A 22,822-nucleotide genomic window follows, 5' to 3' on the forward strand; every position below is an offset into this window, starting at 1 on the left:
TGAGGTAACCAAAGGCTTTGAAGGCTCAGTGACATCACAGAATGAAGTTTGGGGAGTGAGATAGTTAAAAGGATGACGCCATACTGTAGTCAGAGATTAGGTTCTGGAGCTGAAGATTTCAGAAGTTAAGACATTCTGGGTGCTGCTTTACTGCTGTGGAGCTGGGATTGAGGAGCAGCAAGGCCAGATCTCAGAGGGAAAGGGAGTATTGGCTTCGGAAAAGAAGACTGAGCACATTCAGAAGCTATTTAAAGTGTTGTGGCATAATTAGGAGGGCAGTAGATGTGAGCAGTGAAGGAAAGGAGAGGCTTGAGTCTCTAAGGGAGTGAAAGTGTTGTGCCAGAGGGGGAGGGAATGGTCTGGGAACAGCAGTGACAAACCTTGGTGTGAGTGCAGGATGAGGCTGGGGCATGAGGAACCCCCACTCAGGAGAGCCATAGGGCAAGACTGTGTGTAGGTGAGGCTAGGTTTTACTTGTTAGCGGGTGGGAACCTTATTGGACTTGAAGCATTGAGTGCTTTGAACTGGGCTGGCTGGTAAGAATGCCATTAGTTCCCTCTGACTACTCATCTAGTTCGTCAGTTGATATTCAGATTTCAAACCTTCTTCTTGTACCTAAAAACTGCCTCCACCTCTCGCATTCCTCCCCACACCTCATTAATACACACACACAAGCACACATACTCACTAGGCCCCTCTGTGCCTCCTGAAACCCCACCTCCTCAGGAAACCTTCAAAACTTGGCCTTTGCTCTTCATATCATTATAGCCTTCCAGAGCTTTGGGGCTAACTTTTTAGAACTGCAACTCAAGGAATCAATCCCTCTTCTTAGTCTCATGTCCTCTGCCTTGAAAAAAAAAGTGAAAGTGAAGTTACTCTGCTGCTGCTGCTGCTGCTGCTGCTGCTGCTGCTGCTGCTAAGTCGCTTTAATCATGTCCGACTCTGTGCGACCCCATAGACAGCAGCCCACCAGGCTCCCCCGTCCCTGGGATTCTCCAGACAAGAACACTGGAATGGGTTGCCATTTCCTTCTCCAATGCATGAAAGTGAAAAGTGAAAGGGAAGTCGCTCAGTCGTGTCCAGCTCTTCGCGACCCCATGGACTGCAGTCCACATGGCTCCTCCGTCCATGGGATTTTCCAGGCAAGAGTACTGGAGTGAGGTGCCATCGCCTTCTCCGGAAAGTGAAGTCACTCAGTCGTATCTAATTCTTTGCAACCCCATGGACTGTAGCCTATGAGGCTTCTCTGTCCATGGGATTTTCCAGGCAAGAGTACCGGAGTGGGTTGCCTTTTCCTTCTCCAGGGGGTTGCCTTTTCCTTCTTCAGGGGATTTTCCCAACCCAGAGATCAAACCCAAGTCTCCCACATTGCAGGCAGATGCTTTACTCTCTGAGCCACCAACTTTGCCTTAGCATACTGGTGGTATTCCCTTAGCCTTGCCTTGAGCTCTAAGGAACACTATTTCTTCTCTGTGAAAGCATGAAAAGAAAGGCTATTACAGGAACAGAAAGTATCCAGCTTGGACCAGTTCCAGAGAACAACTTTACCTAGTAGTCTTATGGGTGCCCTGGTTGTGTCATTTGGTTCTCCAAAGCAAGCCCAGGCCCAGCCTTAATCCTTATTACCTTCATTGTCCATCATTCTGTGATCTACTCAGTAGGGCCTGTATTGAGCTGCTTTGTAACCTTGGCTGCCTAGGAAGCAAGCAGCTCTCCTTAAATCTGAATCCTTGTCATAAGAAACCCACACTCAGTGTCTATGTCCCACCCATCTTGTTTTTGGGAATTACAGAACAGCAGCCTCCAGTAGAACACACTTGTTGCCCAACGCACATGTTCCTATGCTGGCAAGGGGCCCTTCAGCACCCTTCACCAGTCCTCAACAGCTGAGGCCACAGTGCTCTTTCTTGGGCCTTAAGTGAGAGATGTGGTCTCTTCAGAGCTGAGCCAGCTTCTGCCAAAATAGAAGAAAGGAGCATCTGTTAACTTAGTAATGGAGCAGACATACCCAAAGTCTTTTTTAGTATATTTTCCTGGAAGACACACATATGTGAATGTGAATTTTGCTTCGCTTCATCAGCTGGTAGCTTATTCACTTGTTTTTTCTGATTCTTATTGCAAAGACTGTATCTGATGCCTCATTTCTCTCTGAGGCCCTCAGAGGATACATGGCTTTCTCAGAGCAGAGGGCTCAGCATAAAGATTGTTTTTATTTTTTTAATATATATATTACTGAAATATATATGACTTACACTGTTTCAGGTGTGCAGCAAGGTGATTTAGTTATACAAATACACATAATTATTTTTGAAATTATTTTCCATCATAGGTTATTACAAGATATTGACTATGGTTCCCTATGCTGTACAGTAAACCTTTATTGCTTGCTGCACATCTATTTTTTAATTAGAAATCTAGCATTCTATTCATACTAACTCAAACAAATGGAATCAGAATGTCAAAATTTTTTTAGTTAGGCAAAAACTCATCAGTTTTCTAAAATATACATATTTATATATATGTATACAAAAGCTTTTCTACTACACTTGATAAAGGCTTGAGAAAGAACATAAAAAAAAAGATACGAAAAAAAAAGATGGAGCAGTTGGAGAAAATAATAATGAAACGGAAGCACTGAATATGAAATAGAAAAAGTGAAACAAACTAGATAAAAGTAATTACAGTCCAGTTGTTTTTAAACATGACTGCTCATTAGAAACATATCTGGAGCTCTGGAGAAAAAAAACAATACCAGAGCAATTTTATTCTTCAAAATATTTCAGGATAATTCTAATATGCATCTGGATTTTAAAAAGTTATTACAGGTTTTTCTGTTAGATCCTAGTTTTGGTGATACAGAGTTCTATTATTTTTCTGTTGATCGATCATGATACAATGGTATTAAATGAGTAATAGTTATATAATCACAACAGTAAAAGACATTTATCAGTTTTCACAATCAATAGCCAGGCAAAAAATAAAATATAATTGCAAGCCATAATGGGAACATGATTAACTTAACAATATAAAGTAATTATATACAATTTGGGGGGTCAAGCAGAGTGATGTGGTAAGTGGAAGTGCATGCATTTCACTTTTTCAGCCAGCCAGCCAGTCTATGTCTTTTGGTTGGTGCATTTAATACACTTATATTTAAAGTAATTATAGATATGTATGGTCCTATTACCATTTTTTTAATTGTTTTGGGTTTATTTTCTGTAGGTCTTTTCCTTCTCTTGTGTTTCCTGCCTAGAGAAGTTCCTGTAGCATTTGTTGTAAAGCTGGTTTGGCGGTGCTGAATTCTCTTAAGTTTTGCTTGTCTGGAAAGCTTTAGATTCCTCTCTGTCAAATCTGAAGGAGAGTCTTGTTGGGTAGAATATTCTTGGTTGTAGGTTCTCCCCTTTCATCACTTTAAATATGTCATTCCATTCCCTTTTGGCTTGTAGAGTTTCTGTTGAGAAATCAGCTATTAGCCTGCTGGGAGTTCCCTTGTATGTTATTTGTTATCTTTCCCTTGTTGCTTTTAATATATCATCTCTGTCTTTAGTTTCTGTCATTTTGATTATTGTGTGTCTCCGTGTGTTCCTCCTTGGGTTTATCCTTCCTGGGACTCTCCGTGCTTCCTGGACTTGGTTGACTGTTTCCTTTCCCATGTTTGGGAAGTTTTCAGCTATTATCTCTGCAGATACTTTCTCAGGTTCTTTCTCTCTCTCTCCTCCTTCTAGGACCTCTATAATGTGAATGTTGGTGTGTTTAATGTTGCCCAGAGTTCTCTTAGGCTGTCTTCATTTCTTTTCACTCTTTTTTCTGTATTCTGTTCTGTAGCAATAATTTCCACCATTCTGTCCTCTAGGTCATTTATCCATTCTTAGTTATTCTGCTATTGATTCCTTCTACATATTATTCATCTCTGTTTATTCTTTGGTTCTTCTAGGTCTTTGGTAAACATTTCTTGCATCTTCTAATCTTTGCCTCCATTCTTTTCCTGAGACCCTGGATCATCTTCACTATCATTTTTCTGAATTCTTTTTCTGGAAGGTTGCCTATCTCCACTTCATTTAGTTGTTTTTCTGGGATTTTATCTTGTCCCTTCATCTGGGACATAACTTTCTGTTTTTTCATCTTGACTAACTTTCTGTAATATGTTTTTGTTATAGCTGCTGTGAGACTGTGCTTCTTCTTGCTTCTTCTATCTGCCCTCTGATGGATGAGGTTAAGAGTCTTGTGTAAGCTTCTTGATGGTAGGGACTGGTGATGAGAAAAACTGTCTTGCTCTGGTGGGCAGGGCCTTGCCCAATAAAGCTTTAATCCAATTATCTGCTGATGGGTGGGGTTGCACTCCCTCCCTGGTGGCTGTTTGGGCTGAGACCACACAGCCCTGAGGTCTACAGCCTCTATGGTGGGGTTAATGGTGAACCCCAAAGGCGTTTACTCCAAGGGGGACCTTCCAGTGCCCCTGTCCCTGTGGCGAGCTCCTGCTGACCCACGCTTCCACAAGAAGGCCTCCAGCACTAACAGGTAGTTTTGCTTCAGTCTCCTATGGGGTCACTGCTCCTCTCCTCTGGGTCTTGGTGCATGCAAAATTTTGTTTGTGCCCTCCACAACTGGGGGGTCTGTTTCTCCCAGTCCTGTGGAAGGCCTGTAATCAAATCCTTCTGGCCCTGAATGCCAGATTCCCTGGGGATTCCCGGTCCCTTTTTCAGATCCCTAAGCTGGGAAGCCTGACATGAGGTTCAGAACCTTCACAATAGTGCAAGAACTTCTTTGGTATTATTGTTCTCCAGCCTGTGAGTCACCAACCTGGCAGGTATGGGATTTGGTTTTATCATGATTGCACCCCTCCTACCATCTGCTGGGCTTCTTTGTCTTCGAATGTGGGATATCTTTTTTTGGTGGGTTCCAGCGTCCTCCTGTTGATGGCTGTTCAACAGCTAGTTGCAATTTTGGTGCTCTCACAGGAGGAGATGAGCACACGTCCTTCTACTCCACCATCTTGAACCAGAAGCTCAAGATTGTTTAACTTAAGCACTGCAGAAGATCTCTAGTTACCACTCTGGCTTGCCCTAGGACCTGCAGGAAGAACACTGTGATACTGGCCACTAGGATCCAGCCCTCGGAGCTCTGACCAGCTCTCTTTTCCTTCCAGGAAAAGTACATTTCTTCTCTAATGGCCTTCTGTTTTCTGATCGTCATCACGGAAATATCATCATTTCCAAGGACCACATGAATTCCATTTTGTTCTATGATGGGGTAGGTGTTTTACAATCCAAGTTTTGATGTTCAGAAAGATACTCACACTTCTGAGGGTAAAATCAAATAACTCCCTGTCCCTCTGTCACTACAAGTCAATGGCTTAGGAACCAGCACTGCCCTTGAGGCAGGCAAGCAGGCAGGGAAGTCATGGAGAGAGAAGCTCTTGTCAGCCTCATCAACCCTGCCACTTTATAAAGGAGTTAAGTATAAATGACTTCCTGGTCAAGAGGGCCAGCAGCTACCCATGCCCAATTAACTTATCTCAAAGAAGACCAGCTGAAGGTGGCCTCCAGTAACCCTTCACAGATAGCCTCCGACCCAGAGACACAAAGACTCACCCACTTAAGAACTGGAAAGAAACAGCTTCCTGTGACATTTTTGGGGTTTCACTCACTTGTTGAACATGAGAAAGAATTATAAGAAAGCCTGAAAGGAAGAGAAATAACTAATTTTCTCCTTGAAGGCTTAGTTCCACCCCCTCTCATACTCAGAATTAACCTCCAGCTCTATGAAAGTTCTACTCCCAGAACCATCCTTTAATTCTATAGTCTGCAACAACAAGTCCCCCTTCCCTTGTGGGGATGTGGGTAGCTGTGAGTTTTCCCCTAGCCTGTACTCTCTGGCCAGGGCATGGCTCATCGTAGTACGACCCCAGAGCAGAGGGCAGGCTGTCCACCCTGCAGGGTCTCAGCCTCAAAACCAGCTTGTTTCGGAGCCGGGAAAGAGACCAGGTGAAGTGGTTTGGTCAAATAGTGCTGAAAATAAATTCTGTTATCAAGTTAGAAAGAGTTCTTTCTTCCATAGAACTTAAGGCTGTTCAAAAATGTAGGCAGACCGTCCAGACAGATTAGATGGTCCTGTTAGGTGAAGGCTTTAATATTAGGTTAAAGAGTCTTCCAACATCAGGAAAGAAAGGATGAATCTTAAGTGCTGGTATAATAAATTACTGCATTTTGGGGTGAGGGCTGGGTTTTAACTCATATCAAAAGTCAAAATGTACTTTTGAGAAAAGTAAAATATTTTAAAATTTCATAAGTAGAATATAGCTATTAATTATTTTCTTATGGTGAGAGCTTTTTAAAATTTAATATTTGTTTTATATTGGTGTATAGTTGATTTACAGTTTACAGTAGTTTCAGCTGTATAGCAAAGTGATTGAATTGTATACTGCATATATCTATTTCAGATTCTGATAACTTTTAAGATCTACTCTCTTAGACATGTATATTATTAAATGGTCACCACAATAAGTCCAGTTAAGAATATAAAAAAGAATATTTATTAAATTTTTAGGGACAGGAAGACATTCTAATCTTAAGCTTAGAAATGACTCAAGAAATTCTAAAGAAAAAGTTTGTTAGATTTGATTACTTAAGGATTTTTTCAATTTTTGCTGATAGTTTATTGAAGTATACTTTAAATGCAATTAACTAGCTACAAGGACTTAGTGTACAATGCAGGAAATGTAGCCAATATTTTATATTAACTATAAATGAATTATAACCTTTAAAAATTGTGAATCACTATGTTGTACACCTAAAATTTATATAGTATTGTACATCAACTATATCTTAAAAAAGCATGTGAAAGATCTAATACTCTTATATTGATTACATTTAAAATAATACTTTAGATATGTTAGATTAAATAAGATATACATACAATTAACTGTATCCATTTAAAGTTTTGACAGATGTATATACTCATGAAACCACTAGCATAGTCAAGATACAGATTTTTGTCATGCCCAACCCTCCCAGAAGTTTTCTAATACCTTTTTGTAGATCATATTTCTCCCCAACTTCTGGCTTCAGGCAACCACTTACTAGCTTTCTGTCATTGTAGATTAGTTTGCATTTTCTAAAATGTTATATAAGTGGACATCATACATTCTGAACCCTTTTGAGTCTAGCATTTTTCACTCAGCATGGTTTTTAAGGTTCATCAGTGTTGTGTGTATCAATAGTTTTTCCTTTTTATTGCTTTTTTGATGAGTAGTATTCCATTGTATAGATAAGAGCATAAAGTTTATCAGACTAATAATTTAAATCTCTACAAAATATTCAAAGCAAAAGCACAAACCAGGAAAACCATTTTTAGTGATTTTTTTTTTAAATGAGTTAATATTTCATTTCTGTGACGAGCTCTGTCTTTACCAACATGAAAGCACTGAGTGCCAAATCATGGGTGTTCAGAGGACCTGAGGTTAGTTAACAGATATGTGGAAGTACAACAGATACAGCCTTACACTACCGTGTATAACAGTAAGTTAATAACGAGTAGATAAAAGGTACAGTAGACAAAAGGTGAGGTGGGATTGATAATATGGAATGTCCAGTCATAGTGGTGGGCTGAGAGGGGAGTGGGATGCAGTCTTTGAAAATGCTGACAGATAGTTTACAACAACATGGTAGATACTAATGGTAAATTTAAGTTTTAAAAGCAAGATACGGAGCTGTAAAAGTAAGTATGACTTCCCAGTCATAGAAAAGGGACTCAATGAACAGGAACAGAAGACTAGAAGGTTAAACAACCAAAAAGGTTGTTTAAAAAACAGTTTAAAAAAAGGTTGCATTTCCATACCCCACTGTGAATAATCTGAAAAGGTTCTTAAGAAAACAAGCTAACAGTGTTAGCTGTAGTTGAAGTTGAGTGATGGGACTTGGGATTAATATTTTAAACCTTTTTTCTGTATTTTATTTTTATATTTTTCTCAAATTTTTATTTCATAATGAATATGACTTTCATTATCAAAACTTAAATATTAAAAAACTCTGTCCCCTAATATCAGAAACAGACAGAAATGCTTGTTTTTGCCATGTCTATTCAACATGGTATTGGTGGAAGTCCTAGTGAGAACAAGTTAGGCAAGAAAAAGAGATGAGGCATTTAATTGGCCAAAAAAAGAAGTAAAATTAGCTCTCTTCATGGATGACATGCTTTATATGTAGAAATTCCTTAAGACTACATACACAAACTATTAGAATTAATAAATTTACCAGCGTTTCAGAATAGAAAATAAACAGTTTAAAAAAAGGTTGCATTTCCATACCCCACTGTGAATAATCTGAAAAGGTTCTTAAGAAAACAATTTCAATAAATTTAACTGAGGAATTGAAAGATTTAAACACCAAAACCCACAATGCATTGCTGAAAGAAAGAAGACCTAAGTAAATGGTAAGACATCCCATGTTCATGGATTGGAAGACTTAATATTATTAAATAACAGTACTACCCAAAGCAACCTATAGATTCCTATTGAAATCTCAATGGCATTTTTTGAAGAAATGAAAAATCCCATCCTGAAATTCTTATGGAATCTCAGGGAAAACCCCACGCCCACCCCCTGCCCAAGTAGTCAAAGCAGTCTTTAAAAGAAGAAAGTTGAGGACTTCCCTGGTGGTTCAGTGGTAAAAAATCTGCTTGCCAGTGACGGAGACATGGGTTCAACCCCTGGTCCAGGAAGATACCACATGCCTTGGAGCAACTAAGCCTGTACCACAACTATTGAGCCTGTGCTCTAGAGCCCAGGAATCGCAATTACTGAGCCCTCTCACTCCAACTACTGAAGCCTAAGTGCCATAAAGCCTGTGGTATTGGCATAAGATCAGATGTATAGACCAGTGGAACAGAATAGAGAGCCCCCAAAGAAAGTCTTGCATATATGGTCAAAGGTTTTCAACAAAGGTGCCAAGATCATTCAGTTAAAAAAGACAGTCTTTTCAACAGACAGTGCTGGGAAAACTGGATGCATGCCTGGGTGCTAAGTTGCTTCAGTTGTGTCTGACTCTCTGCAACCCTATGGACTATAGCCTGCCAGACTCCTCTGTCCATGGAATTTTCCAGGCAGGATTAAGCAACAGTTTCTTGGATTTGACACTGAAAGCAGAGACAACAAAAGAAAAATATATATAAATTGGACTTTATTAAGTCCAGTTTAAAACTTCTCCACATCAAAAGTCACTATCAAGAATGTGAAAAGCAACTCACAGAATGGGAGAAAATACTTGCAAATCATTTGTCTGATAAGGGACTAATACCCTAGAAAGAGAGATAATATTTTCAGTTCAGGAGAAAAGACTGTGTACTTCCCGTATCTCCTAAAACTGGGTGTTGGCAGGAACTTCCGTAACTGAATCCCAGTGAACCACACAATGTGAAAATAATTGGACTGACATTCACCATATGTGTTCTGACATTAGATGTAAGGGCTAAATTCCTGCAAAATGGCTTTTCTCAGTGATGTTCCCTCTGTTTCTCTTCAGGATTCCACCAGTGTTGTTGCTGCCCTTCTGATAGACTTCAAAAGTTCATTGCTTCCCCATCTTCCAGTTCATTTCCATGGATCAAGCAATTTTCTGATGATTGTCCTTTTCCCCAAATCCAAGATATACCAAACATTTTACTCAGAGGTAACATCAATCATTATTCAGCAAAACAATTACTACCCTTTTTCCTAGCAATTTAATTGGTATGGCAGTGTCTTAGGGCTAACAGTGAGGTGATGAGAGGGAGAGTTGGGAAGGGCTGCTGTGAGTGTAGCTGCTTCTAATCTCTTTGGGTCCTGGAATAGTGCTCTTGCCATTAAAAGATGAGAGCCTAAAGGAACTGAACAGAAGGCTTTTTAGCTTCTAAGAAAAATCTTCTTTTTTGCTAATTAGACTTATTTCCCTGTTAGCTACTTTATTGAGTTGTTGGGCCCTACCTACTGGATCAGAGCTTGCTGTGCTGTGCTGTGATTAGTCGCTCAGTCATGTCTGACTCTTCGCGACCCCATGGGCTGTAGCCCATCAGGCTCCTCTGTCTGTGGGGATTCTCCAGGCAAGAATACTGGATTGGGTTGCTATGCCCTCCTCCAGAGCTTCCTACCCCACCCCAAAATGTCCTTCTCCATGGTTCATAGGCCCTGCCCTTGTGAGTGGTTCCACCTGGCAGGCTGCACACTATAGCTTGTCAGCACAGATTGCATGAGTGAGGGAGCTCACCAAGAACTACACAGCTTACTTAGAGACCAAGCAGTAACCAGAGTCATACAAATGGTCAGTCTCATTCTGGTGGAGATGCTTGGAAAGGTGTGACTCAGCAGTTTTTGAGAGGATAGTCCCCCTCCCTCAGGACAGATACACAGAACATGGAAGAGGCAAGAACCAGCCTTGGCTCCAGAGTGGCTTTTAGGGCCAGTCTGTGTTTCTGTCTTACTGCCAGCTGATCTGTTACCTCCTTGTACTTGTCTTTTCAGTCTAGGAACCTAGAGATTCTCTTCAGCCATTCCTCTGCCTCTAGGCAGGAGTTGCTTGAACTGCTCCTGTCTGGCCCTGTCACCAGGGAAGAACGTGTCCCTGCTGCCAGAACAGTATTACGTGATACCCTCCTCTCTGTTTCCTGTTCTCTTAAGGAGCAGAATCCCTGGGAGAGGAACTCAGAAAGAAATTCTAGTTTGTAAAAATACAGAACAGAATTGCTTCAGGCCTCTATTTTTGAAACAAACTTGTTTGTTATGATGGTTTTTCTCTGTACTGACAGTCTAGATTTTCAGCAGCCATCAAATCCCCATGTGGGTTCCATATCCTGTTGTTGGGTTTAAAGTGTTCTTTGCTCTAATTCTGTTTTGTTTAGGTCTTCTCCCCCTGGCAACAGCAGACTAACTCAGGGCTGTCTTTAAAAGTGATCCAGGAAGATGGATTATCTGTGGAACAAAAGAGATTGTAAGTGGCTGCCTTCAGTGTTTATGCTAGCTTCCCTAGGCTGTGTGTGTCTGCTGTCTCTGCAGGATGACTTGCATTATGTAACACAGAAGTCCTGGCTTCTGAAAGGGCCAACACAGTCATTTCAGTGCTGCCAGTTTGCAGGTAGTCAGTGCTCTTAGGGAACAGAAGTCAAGACAGATGAAGTCCACCAAGAATCAGAAAACCATAGTATTACAAAGGTTTCAGGCTAAGCTTTCTATGTGGGCAAACCAGTCACCCTGTATTAACACCGAATTTTGCTTAAGTCAGTGAGATGCTTCTTTTCAAAGTGTTGACTGTCACAAGACTTTGGCTTAAAAATATCAGAACGAGTTATGTAAAGTATGTGTGCTGTTGGGAGATGGAGTTCTAATCTGTGAACCTTTGATATTCCAGACACTCCAGGGCACAGAAGCTCTTCAGTGTCCTGAGCCATTCTGCTGGGGAGAAACAGAGTCCTCTAAAGCTACTCTCAGCTAAACTCCCAGAGCTGAACGGGTGAGCTCTGTTTTTCTGTTTCTTTTAATATATCAGAACTCTTGGTGTTGGTGCTTTCTAAGCTCCATTTTCTTTCTTTATAGCTTCTTAAGGATAATTATAAAAACACAACATACACAATTGTATTCGCTAGAGATAATCACTAAGGTTTCTGTTCAGCTATTAAATAAGTTTCTCATGTGAATGGGCACATTCAGAAAAGGCTGGTGATGGTAACATAATAGCACTGTCTTTGTTTTTCTAGGTTTCTCCAGCATTTTGCTGTCAGCAGCATTAGTCAGGAACCCGTGGTGAGGACCCATCTCCCTGTCCTACTGCAGCAAGCCGAAATCAACCCTATTCACAGAGTAGAAAATGATAAGGTATAGCAGCTCACCAAAAAAGCTGAGAATTTATGGGAGGATGATCCTGATAACCTACCCTTAATATTCATTGTCATTTACAAAAAGGAGCTCAGGCAGAGTCCCTTTTATAAGACTCTCCACCTCCTTGAATACTGATGTAATGATACACATGAAACCCCTTCTATACACTGACAGTGTACTGGCATCTACGTTAATGCCACCTGAGCCCCATGGCAGTGATGAAACCCTGCCATATTTCTGTGCCCTCCTCTTGCTTCTCCAGGTCTTCCAAACTCTTTGTCAGTACTCTCATGCTGTCAGCTCTTTCTGGTTATAAGGTCTTACGTGGCACACTGAGCTTAGTAAGGGGAAGGGCCTTATTAGTAAGAGCTTGCTAGCATCACCAGGATAACGTGACAGTTTATAAACACTGTCTTCACAAGAGTGGATTTTAATCTGCTCCTGCTTCATACTGCTCTCCTCTTGACCCCCCACCATTTCTTTGGAACTATATGTCATAATATGCTCAAAGAGGGCATTTATTTCTGTGCAAATCTAGAAGACACTTGGCTGCAAAAGGAAAGAGAAGCATTAAGTAGTTAGCAGGGAGGCCTGGCGTGCTGCGATTTATGGGGTCACAAAGAGTCGGACACGACTGAACAACTGAACTGAAGTAGTTATAAGCTTCATTTTTTCCCTTAAGCAAGAGTAAAAGTAAAAATTTTATATTTTAAATATTTTTAATATATATATTTTATATTAACAAAGTGCTATAGAACTGGCCTTGAAGTAAGAAGGTGTCTGGCTGTGAGCATGTTTGCTGGGATTTGAGAGGCTGAGGCCTGGATGCCGAGAAATGGGAACCAAGATGAGAAAATAAACAGAAAGTCAGTTACAGGGAGAACTGTCCACAGGTGCAGAAAGGGAATCAGACCAAGGGTCTGGTCAGAGGGGAGGTGGGAGAACTATTTCCCACAAAAGATGAGGAATCCATAGCCATCTCTGTGCTGATGTGACTAGTTCAAGTGGTGAGTGCCACCAAGCTGAATTTTAGTCCAGGCCTGTCCCAGTGAATCTTGTGTATTGTTAAATAAAACGCATGTAAAGGAGCCCTTGCCATGCTGTGTCACTGACATTGTTATCCTTCAGCAAGTACATGGTTCCCTTCCTCCTCTGCTTGACACCTTCTTTGTCAGTAGATTTCTTGAGTTGGAATGTCTCCCTACAGACAGCCCTGTTTTCATGTAGTCATGTGCCAAGGTTAAGAAAGTTCAACCTGGCTATTTTCCCCATTAAGACTGAGAAGTGCTTCTTGACCCAGTTTGTTTCTTTACATCAGGCCATGTGGCTTGAAAGGCACAGGCCGCTCACCTCTTTCACTGAGTTTACCACACCAATTTAGCCTATGACATTTTTGTCCCAGACCTCCTTTCCTCCCAGTATTTTCCGTTATACTTTTAACTGATCTAGTCACAACCTGCTCCATGGAAATTATCATGGTAACACTACATCGTATATGGTGTTTGCTGTGTGCCAGACACTGTTCCAAGCACCTTGTTTACATATATTAACTCAGTTAATCATCACAGCCACCCTGCAAGGTAGGTTCTATCGTGAACCCAAGGTCACATAGCTAGTGAATGCTGGTGCTGAGGTTTAAACCCACAGAACCTGGCTTAAGAAGTCAGTTCTCTTAACCTGTTACACAGTGCTGCCTCCCAGTTGAATCATAAACCCATATGGCTTTTCTTTCATGTAGGTAATTATCAGCATTGTAACTGGTCTCCCAGGCTGTCACGCCAGTGAACTCTGTGCTTTTCTGGTCACTCTGCATAAGGAATATGGCAGGTTAGTATGGCTACTGCCTTTCCTTTGGGGAAAGGGGTTCTATGCTTGCTGCCTATGCACTGGGAAACCTTCAGCATCCACTGACCTTTGGTGTAATTGATATTGGCACGGTGATCATCTATCCATTTGTTTAACACATTTATACTGAGTACTTTCTGTATGCGAGACACTGTTCTAAGTATAGGGGACAAATGTACAAAACAGACTAGAAAACAGGTGGTATCTCTGCCTTCATGGAGCTTGTATTCTAGTTTTGGAAGATAGGCAATTAACCAGTTAAGAAAAATAGTACATTAGCTAGTGAAAAATGCTGTGGAGAAAATAAAGCTGAGAAGGCTATAGGAGAGCTGAGCTGGGGGACTGATTCCAGTTTTAATTGGGTACTCAGGGAAGTGGCTCAGACGATAAAGAGTCTGCCAGCAGTGTGGGAGACCTGGGTTCGATCCCTGGGTTGGAACGATCCCCTGGAGAAGGAACTGGCAACCCACTCCAGTATTCTTGCCTGGAAAAATCCCATGGATGGAGGAGCCTGGCAGGCTACAGTCCATGGGATCGCAGAGAGTCAGACATGACTGAGCGACTTCACTTTATTCGCTCACTCAGGGAAGACCTCACTGAAAAGGTGACATTTGAGCAAAGGCCTGACAATATAAAGGGATGAACCTCTGGATATCTGGGCAAGAGACCTGTTCCAGCAAGACCGGCATGGGCAAAGGCCTGGGAATTGTCACCAGGTTGGTTAGAATTTGAGAGCTGGTGGATGTGATCTTTCCATGGCCACAAAGGGACTGCATGAGTTTAGGTGGAACTGGGACATACTGGTTTAGATAAAATTGGAGAAATCATTCACCCATGTCTTCCATTTGGCTGACAGATTGCTAAACAAACCTTGCTGACTGAACCAGGCTTTTAATATCTAGTCAGTCTTCCTCAAAGTAAGCCTGCAGGAGACCATATAGAAGAACTGAGAAGACTGAAATCACCTAGGAGTTTGGGACTTTAGAGTGGGAGATTGTGGGGGTTGGGAAGATGAGTTTTAGAGAGATAATGGGGAAATATTAGACCTCCTTCATAAGTACTCAATAGCTAACTAGCTCCTTCCTCATTTCCATTGCTTATGTTCTGTAAACAATCTGAATGCTTCTCCTTACCCATTATTATTTTTATTTTTTGGCTGTGCCATGCAGTTTGTGGGATCTCAGTTCCCCAACCAGGGATTGAACCTGGGCCACTACAGTGACAGTACCAAATCCTAACCACTAGGCCACCAGGAAACTTCCCCCACCCCTTCATTCCTTATTCTTGGCAAGAATTTTACTGCAAAGTGGACTGAAACTATTTTTCTGAACGGCTCTTCAGAAACTGACTGCCTGTTCAGGAGTCTTTCTCAACTCTGAAACCTGTTGATCATGTGCTTATCTGACCTTTCTCCCTATGACAGAGCATTTTGTGCCAAAAGCTCCAATAGAAGTGATTTCGGGGTACAGGGCTCCACACCCAGCCAGTTCCCTCTACCTGTTTCTGGTAGTATTGCTTTCTCCTGTATGGGTTCACGAGACCAAGTCTGTGGAGTACTAGTTACATTTGAATCCACTGGCAGAACCTATGGGTCAGGCCCTCATGCTGAGATTATACTTTCCATTTCCAGGTGGATGGTATACCGTCAAGTCATGGACAGCTCCGAATGTTTTCATGCTGCCCACTTCCAGAGATACCTTTCCAGTGCCCTGGAGGCCCAACAGAACCGCTCTGCCCGCCAGTCAGCCTATGTCCGCAAGAAGACCAGACTACTGGTGGTATTACAAGGGTGAGCCCTGGAAGTATTTTGGAAATAGTGGGGTAGTGTGGTGACCTTGCCATTATTTCATGTGTGGTTGACTTGGGGCACAGAATAAACTCCACATATGCACGAGAAGTGTCTAGTGTCTTTAGCAAGCAGGAACCGCTGTGGCCATCCTGTGGCCCAGAGTGACTGGTGAAGATGACACGCAAGTTTCAAGTTTGGCTTCAACGTCACATATCCTCAAAAGGCAAAGAACTGGGGAGGAGGTTTTCTGGGCAAGATTCTTTGATAATTCTTCTAACAGTAGTGGTCCCTAAGCCTTTTCGTTTGCCACCGAAGCAAGCAAGCTTCAGCTTTTTCAGTCCTCCTCCTGTGGAGTTGCAGACAGTCCCCACACTCTAGTCTCAAGCCCCATCCACAAAGTGGCTAGGAAGGAGGAAGCAGGTGCGTCGTCCCCTGGGCCCGCAGGAGAACATGCCAGATCAGGAAAACATGGGCTGTGCTCTTCACTGCTGTCATTATAGTTGGTAATAAAGAAGCTTTTGGCAGTTCTCACAAAGTGCTTTTGTGCTGTGCTGTGGTGTTTTGTTTTGTGCTCATAATAATTAGTATTTGCAACTGGCTAATTGTTTCCAGTAAAGAATAGGCCCAGTTCCAAAGCCCTATTTGGTCTCTTGGATGTGATGGTAAGAATTGGAGGAAAGCCAGGTCAGTGGTGCTGCAGGAGGCAAACAGGAATGTGTCCCCTGCCAGGCCATCTTTTCTCTTATTTAGATCTTGTTCTTATATCTGCTTTGGGCTTCCCTTCTGTTGACTCTACTTGTGGGCTTAGGTTGTGGAAGCCACAGAGCAGGAAAGCTAGAAACCACTTGTTTTCCATCATCTCTAATAATCGAAAAAATAGGTTGGCCCAGTTTCGTCACCTCCTGCCACCTTTCCAGAGTTGAATGTCAGTGGGGGTATGGACCTGGAGTCAAATTTGGTACCTTGACATCGTATAGCTGAGGTCATTTCCATCTTCTATTACTTTAGAGAGTATTTTTGACTCCCCGTCTCTGACTGTACAAGTCTGCATAAGTGCCAGCTGTCCTGGCTGCTCTGGACTTCAGTGACAGTGTATGGCCAACCCACTTGTACTCTCAGAACCAGCAGTTGCCCAGTCACAGCCCCAGTACACTAGGAACATCTGATGGATTTCCTGCTGTGTTGCTCTGTATGACAGTGTTCTTACAGATGGGGCCCATTCCCCTGAGGCTCAGCAGGGAACACATGGCAGACTCAGTGTAGCATATCCATCTCCTTGGAGCTGGACCTTTAAGCTCAATATTGAGGTGAGGGGACACCCCAGAGGCTTCTCAAGTTGAGAATTTTATTTCTTGAATATGGCCTTTATTTTGATTTATAGAATTCTGTGCCATCGGGCAGAGTTTTTTCTTGCCCCTATAGTGGCCTGGTCCCATTCTACTTACTGCTGCAGGTAAGCAGTGATGTTGAGCTTTGACACCAAGTGGAGTATTAGGTTGTTGTTTTAAAAATTGAATTAATGTATTTTTAAATGATAAAATTTTAGAAATGGGGGACAGATTAGTGGCTGCCAGGAACTGGGGATGGGAGTGGAGAGTGAGGGGGAGGTAGGTATGGTTATAAAAGGGCAACATGGAGGGAGCTTTGTGGTGTGAAACTGTTTAGTATCTTTACTATGGTAGAGGAGCCTGCACAGGTGACAGAACTGTATGGAACTGAATACATACACAAATAAGTAGAACTGTAAAAATCTGAGTCTTAAAAAGTTAATTTTAAGGAATTTGAGGGACTGTGTTAGTTTATACTCTAGAATATTATAAAAATCATTCTTTATCTACATTTAAGACAAAGTATCTCTCAAAACAAAAATTGAATTAATGTAAAATGAGGCAAAATTGCAGGCTTAAATTACAAATGTGAAATAGAGCCCAAAAGACACTTGTATGGAATATCTGTTGTTTTAGAAGAAAGGTAAAGTCCTGCTGGGCTTTTTTTGTTTTTAAATAAAGAAAATACTGACAAGAAAGAGGCAACATGAAGAGTTAGGTTTTTGCATTCATCATGCAGTTTAGGCAGTTCAGCCAAAGTGGCCAGGTACAGACTCAGAAGCTGGATCACTATGCTCCCTGAAATGAAAGACTTATTAAAGAAAACAGACCAATGCAGGAGCTCTTAACTTGATGAGAAAATACCAAGTCCTGCCCCAGAGCCCCAGGGTCACCTGCAGGCTTCTCTGAAGTGGGTGGGCAGTAGAGTTCTTCCTTCCACTCACTCCTGCACAGTTAGAACTAGTGGAACTCGGAAGTACAGAAACACTGTAAACTGCAGGGGCTCTAAGTCATGAGGTGACTTGACCCCAAGGAGGCCTGTTGCTCTCTCCTCTTTTGGTTTCCTTCTACCCTTGCTCCACTTAGCCACTCAGCAAGCATTCCCCTCTTCTCCCACTCTGAAGCTCCAGTCCAGTAAACTTAACTACTCCCTTTTTTCCCCCTAGCTACACAGATGTTATTGATGTTGTCCAGGCTCTGCAGACCCATCCAGACTCAAATGTCAAGTCCTGCTTCACCATTGGTACCATCACAGTGTGTGTGGAGCCGCTGAGCTGCTACATGGAGCACAGGTACGTACTTAGGACCACCTCCAGCCCACAGGATGTGGTGTGTTTAAATGTACAGAAAGCTATTTACCTCCCACCTACCAGTAGGCAACGCATTTTTATGTGTTTGTCTTTTGAAATGCATCAGTTTACCCTCGTGGTGTTTCTGTTTTTCAGTTGCTAAGTCATGTCTGACTCTGCAACCCTGTGGACTGCAGCATGTCAGGCTCCTCTGTCCTCCAGTGTCTCCCATTTACTCAGATTCATGTCCATTGAATCAGTGTTGCTATCTAACCATCTCTTCCTCTCCCACCCCCTTCTCCTTTTCCCTTCAGTCTTTCCCAGCATCAGGGTCTTTTCCAATGAGTCAGCTCTTCATATCAGGTGGCCAGAATATTAAGAGCTTCAGCTTCAGCATCAGTCCTTCCAATGAGTATTCAGGGCTGATTTCCTATAGAATTGACTGGTTTGATCTCCTTGCAGTCCACAGATTCTCAAGGGTCTTCTCCAGCACCACAATTTGAAAACGTCAGTTCTTTGGCATTCAGCCTTCTTTAAATTCCAGCTCTCACATCCCTACATGACTACTGGAAAAACCATAGTTTTGATCATACAGACCTTGGTTGGCAGAGTGACGTCTGTTTTTTAATACACTGTCTAGGTTTGTTATAACCTACCTTGCAAGGAGCAAGCATCTTTTAATTTCATAACTAGAGTTGCTATCTGCAGTGATTTTGGAGTCCAAGAAAATAAAATATGTCACTGCTTCCACTTTTTCCCCATCTATTTGCCATGAAGTGGTGGGACTGTATGCCTTGATCTTAGTTTTGCATGTTGAGTTTCAAGCCAGCTTTTTTACTCTCCGTATGGACTGGCATCTTCTCACCACTTTTCTTTGTGCACTAATAAGTCACCCTTCTAGGATAGTGGGACTTGAAATAAATTCTCCCAGAAAAGAAGAATACCCATGGCAGGCTTTTCTTTTCTTCTTTACTGCAGGGAAGGGGCCTTCTGTAATAAAGCACTTGGAGTACCTCACAGATACTTTTTCATGTGGTTAAGCCATCTTAAAGCATCTTACCTCAGTTAATGACATTCATTCTCACTACTAACAAATGAACTTTTTTTTCCTACTTTGGAAATAATATGACAACAACAAAGAAAATTGGGTAATAATTCACCCATAATCTCACTAACTCAATGTAATATTATAATTTTTGTGAAGTCCTTTTTTATCTTTTATATGCATACTTTTTTTAACAGTTGTGATGTACATAAAGCTTTATATCTTTCTTAGGTTAACATATAAACATATTATGTAAGTGAACATATATCAGTCAGTCAGTTCAGTCGCTCAGTCATGTCCAACTCTTTGCGACTCCATGAACCTCAGCACGCCAGGCCTCCCTGTCCATCACCAACTCCTGGAGTCCACCCAAACCCATGTCCATTGAGTCAATGATGCCATCTGCCTCATCCTGCCCTCAATCTTTCCCAGCTGCGGTTCATGGGGTCACAAAGAGTCCGACACGACTGAGCGACTGAACTGAACTGATGATCAATTTTATTACTCTGTATTCCCATTCCCAAATTGCTTTCTGAGTGGGTTTTATAGTTTATACTGCCTCAGTGGTATCTAGAATTATTTATTTCATCATCAGAGAAGCCCCCACTGAGAAGTTTCAGACATTACATTTTCCCTTTGTAGAGCTGTTTGGAGGGCTCCCCTGTTAGCTCAGCTGGTGAAGAATCCACCTGCAATGCAGGAGACCCCAGTTCAATTCCTGGGTCAGGAAGAACCCCTGGAGAAAGGATAGGCTACCCACTCTAGTATTCTTGGGCTTCCCTGGTAGCTCAGTCGGTATAAAATCTGCCTGCAGTGAGGGAGACCTGGGTTTGATCCCTGGTCTTGATCCCTGGTCCAGGGAAGATCCCCTGGAGGCGGGCATGGCAACCCACTCCAGTGTTCTTGCCTGGAGAATCCCTGTGGACAGAGGAGCCTGGCAGGCTGCAGTCCATGGGGTCACAGAGTTGGACACGACAGAGTGACTAAGCACAGCACACATATCACAGACTTGTTTGGGGCTTCCCTGGTGGCTCAGACAGTAAAGAATCTACCTGCAGTGTGGGAGACATGGGTTCAGTCCCTGGGTGGAGAAGATCCTCTAGAGAAGAGAATGAGAAGGAACTGGCTACCTACTCCAGTATTCTTGCCTTTAGAATTCCAAGGACAGAGGCTGCAAAGTTTCCTTTCTCTGTAGCCTTTAGTAGAATATTTCTAAGAATGTATCCAAGATATGTTATCATGTGGTTTTTCTGATTAGTCCATATATTATTAATCATCTCCTGGCAACTGATTGATCTATCCTTAGATCTTCATCTGAAAAAGCTTCCTTCTTATTTGAGTCCTAAGTTGATATCTTTACACTTCTCATAGAAATTACATTAAAAATTACTACCCTAATTGTCTTAAGTGATCCTAAGAAATGTCTTTACCATTCTCCCTTCTCATTAGCTCTGCTTTCTCTAGGTTCTGCTTTCTCATTAAAAAAAAAAAAAAAAGCTATTTTTCCTTCTACCTCAAGGTAGGTTATTGTAGTGAATTCTGAGCATCACCATTGTACTTGAGAATGCTGTGTGGACTCTTATATGCCACTTTTTCTACCATCCATGCCTCTTCTTTTTCTCAAGTTTTTAGTTAAAGATGAATCAAGCAGAAAGAGGTCTAACATGGGACTGGACACTATCAGAGATACTAACATAGAAAGGTAGGAAAAGATAGTAATAAGCAAAGAACTAGACAAATACTGTTCTATACCATCAAGAAAAAATTAAGAAGAAGAAAAACTAATAGAGTGGCGTGGGAAGAGTTCAAGGAAGAAGTGTTAAAGGTCTGGGGAAATGGGAAGGTGGGATCTTCCTGTAGTAATGAAAATGTTTCTAAAATGAAATTGTGGCAGTGTTTGCACAGCTCTGTAAATTTACTAAAAAAAAAACACAAAACATTGAATCATACACTTTAAATGAGTGAATTTTGTGCTATGCTGATTATATCTCAATAAAACTGTTAATTGGAAACAATCAGGGACTTCCCCATGGCTCAATGGTAAGGAATCCACTTGCCAGTGCTAGAGACATTGGTTCAATCCCTGATCCAGGAAGATCTTATATGCCGCAGGGCAACTAAGCCTGTGCTCTGGAGGCAGTGAGTCACACCACTGAGCCCACATGCTGCAGCTGCTAAAGCCAATGTGCTCTAGAGCCTGTACTCCACAGCAACTTTTCCCTAGTTGCAATGAGCAGAGAGAAGCCTGCTCATTGCAACTAGGGAAAAGCCCTCACAGCAACAAAGACCCAGCACAGCCAAAATATAAATTAAAAAAAAAAAACTCATTGCACATCGAGTCAGAGGTTACTGATTCAATCCGTGGTTGGGGAACTTTTCCCTAGTTGCAATGAGCAGAGAGAAGCCTGCTCATTGCAACTAGGGAAAAGCCCACACAGCAACAAAAACCCAGCACAGCCAAAATATAAATTAAAAAAAAAAACTCATTGCACATCGAGTTAGAGGTTACTGATTCAATCCGTGGTTGGGGAACTTTTCCCTAGTTGCAATGAGCAGAGAGAAGCCTGCTCATTGCAACTAGGGAAAAGCCTGCACAGCAACAAAGACCCAGCACAGCCAAAATATAAATTAAAAAAAAAAAAGCTCACTGCACATCGAGTCAGAGGTTACTGATTCAATCTGTGGTTGGGGAACTAGGGTCCTGCATGCCCTGTGATGTGGCAAAAAAAAAAAAAGACTAGAACGTTATTAAATAACGTTAATCTCATTCCATTAAGAAAAGAATTAGGGTGGGAGGGAGGTTCAAGAGACAAGAGGAAGGGGAAATATGTATACTTATGGCTGATTCACAATCGTCATATGGCAGAAATTGTAAAGCATTTATCCTCCAATTAAAAATTAAAAAAGCAGTAACACATTTACTTAAGAAAGTCTAAAATGAATTGAAAAAGGTAGTCATATACAAAAACATAGAACACTTTACTAATTGTAAAATTTTAAAAATAGTTGGTAAATTTCTTTAATTTCTGATATAAAACTTAAAGATAGAACTATTAAAGTAAATATAACATGGACTTCCTTGGTGGCGCAGTGGATAAGAATCCACCTGCCAACACAGAGAACACTGGTTCAATCCCTGGTCTGGAGATTCCACATTCCACAGAGTGACTAATCCTATGTGCCACAACTACTGAACCTGCACTCTAGAGCCCACGAGCAGCAACTGCTGAGCTTTCATGCTGCAACTACTGAGTCTTGTATGCCTTGGAGCCCATGATCCACAAGAGAAGGCTCCTCAATGAGAAGCCACCTCAGTGAGAAGCCACGCACCACGACAAAGTGTGTAACCCCCACTCACCGCAGCTAGAGAAAGTCCACGAAAAGCCACAAAGACCTAGTGCATTCAGAAAATAAATATAACAAAACATGCTAATGGATACACAATACATATATGTATTTATTAAAGTATTATTAAATGACAGAAGTAGTAAAAAGATTAAGTGACCAGTGTTAAGCCCGTACATTTGTAAAAAGTCCAGGAATTCCCTGGAAGTCCAAGAAACCTAGATGTCCATCAACGGATGAATGAATAAAGAAGTTGTGGTACATATACACAATGGAATATTACTCAGCCATAAAAAGGAATGGATTTGAGTCACTTCTAGTGAGGTAGATGAACCTAGA

General features: G+C 41.7%; 1 protein-coding gene across 5 annotated transcripts in view; it reads left to right on the forward strand.

Annotated features, from left to right (window-relative positions):
* DNAAF9 (dynein axonemal assembly factor 9) overlaps positions 1-22,822 on the forward strand; it is a 173,201-nt gene that overhangs the window by 115,386 nt on the left and 34,993 nt on the right. For all 5 annotated transcript variants that reach the window (XM_019971938.2, XM_070802139.1, XM_070802140.1 and 2 more), the window contains 8 exons: positions 5,147-5,250; positions 9,519-9,665; positions 10,870-10,958; positions 11,376-11,477; positions 11,722-11,839; positions 13,581-13,669; positions 15,318-15,476; positions 17,971-18,096. In XM_019971938.2, coding sequence (XP_019827497.2) covers positions 5,147-5,250; positions 9,519-9,665; positions 10,870-10,958; positions 11,376-11,477; positions 11,722-11,839; positions 13,581-13,669; positions 15,318-15,476; positions 17,971-18,096 — 934 coding nt within the window. The remainder of the gene's footprint in view (positions 1-5,146; positions 5,251-9,518; positions 9,666-10,869; positions 10,959-11,375; positions 11,478-11,721; positions 11,840-13,580; positions 13,670-15,317; positions 15,477-17,970; positions 18,097-22,822) is intronic.

This window comes from Bos indicus, chromosome 13 (assembly GCF_029378745.1).
Source record: "Bos indicus isolate NIAB-ARS_2022 breed Sahiwal x Tharparkar chromosome 13, NIAB-ARS_B.indTharparkar_mat_pri_1.0, whole genome shotgun sequence".
NCBI classification, from domain to species: Eukaryota; Metazoa; Chordata; class Mammalia; order Artiodactyla; family Bovidae; genus Bos; species Bos indicus.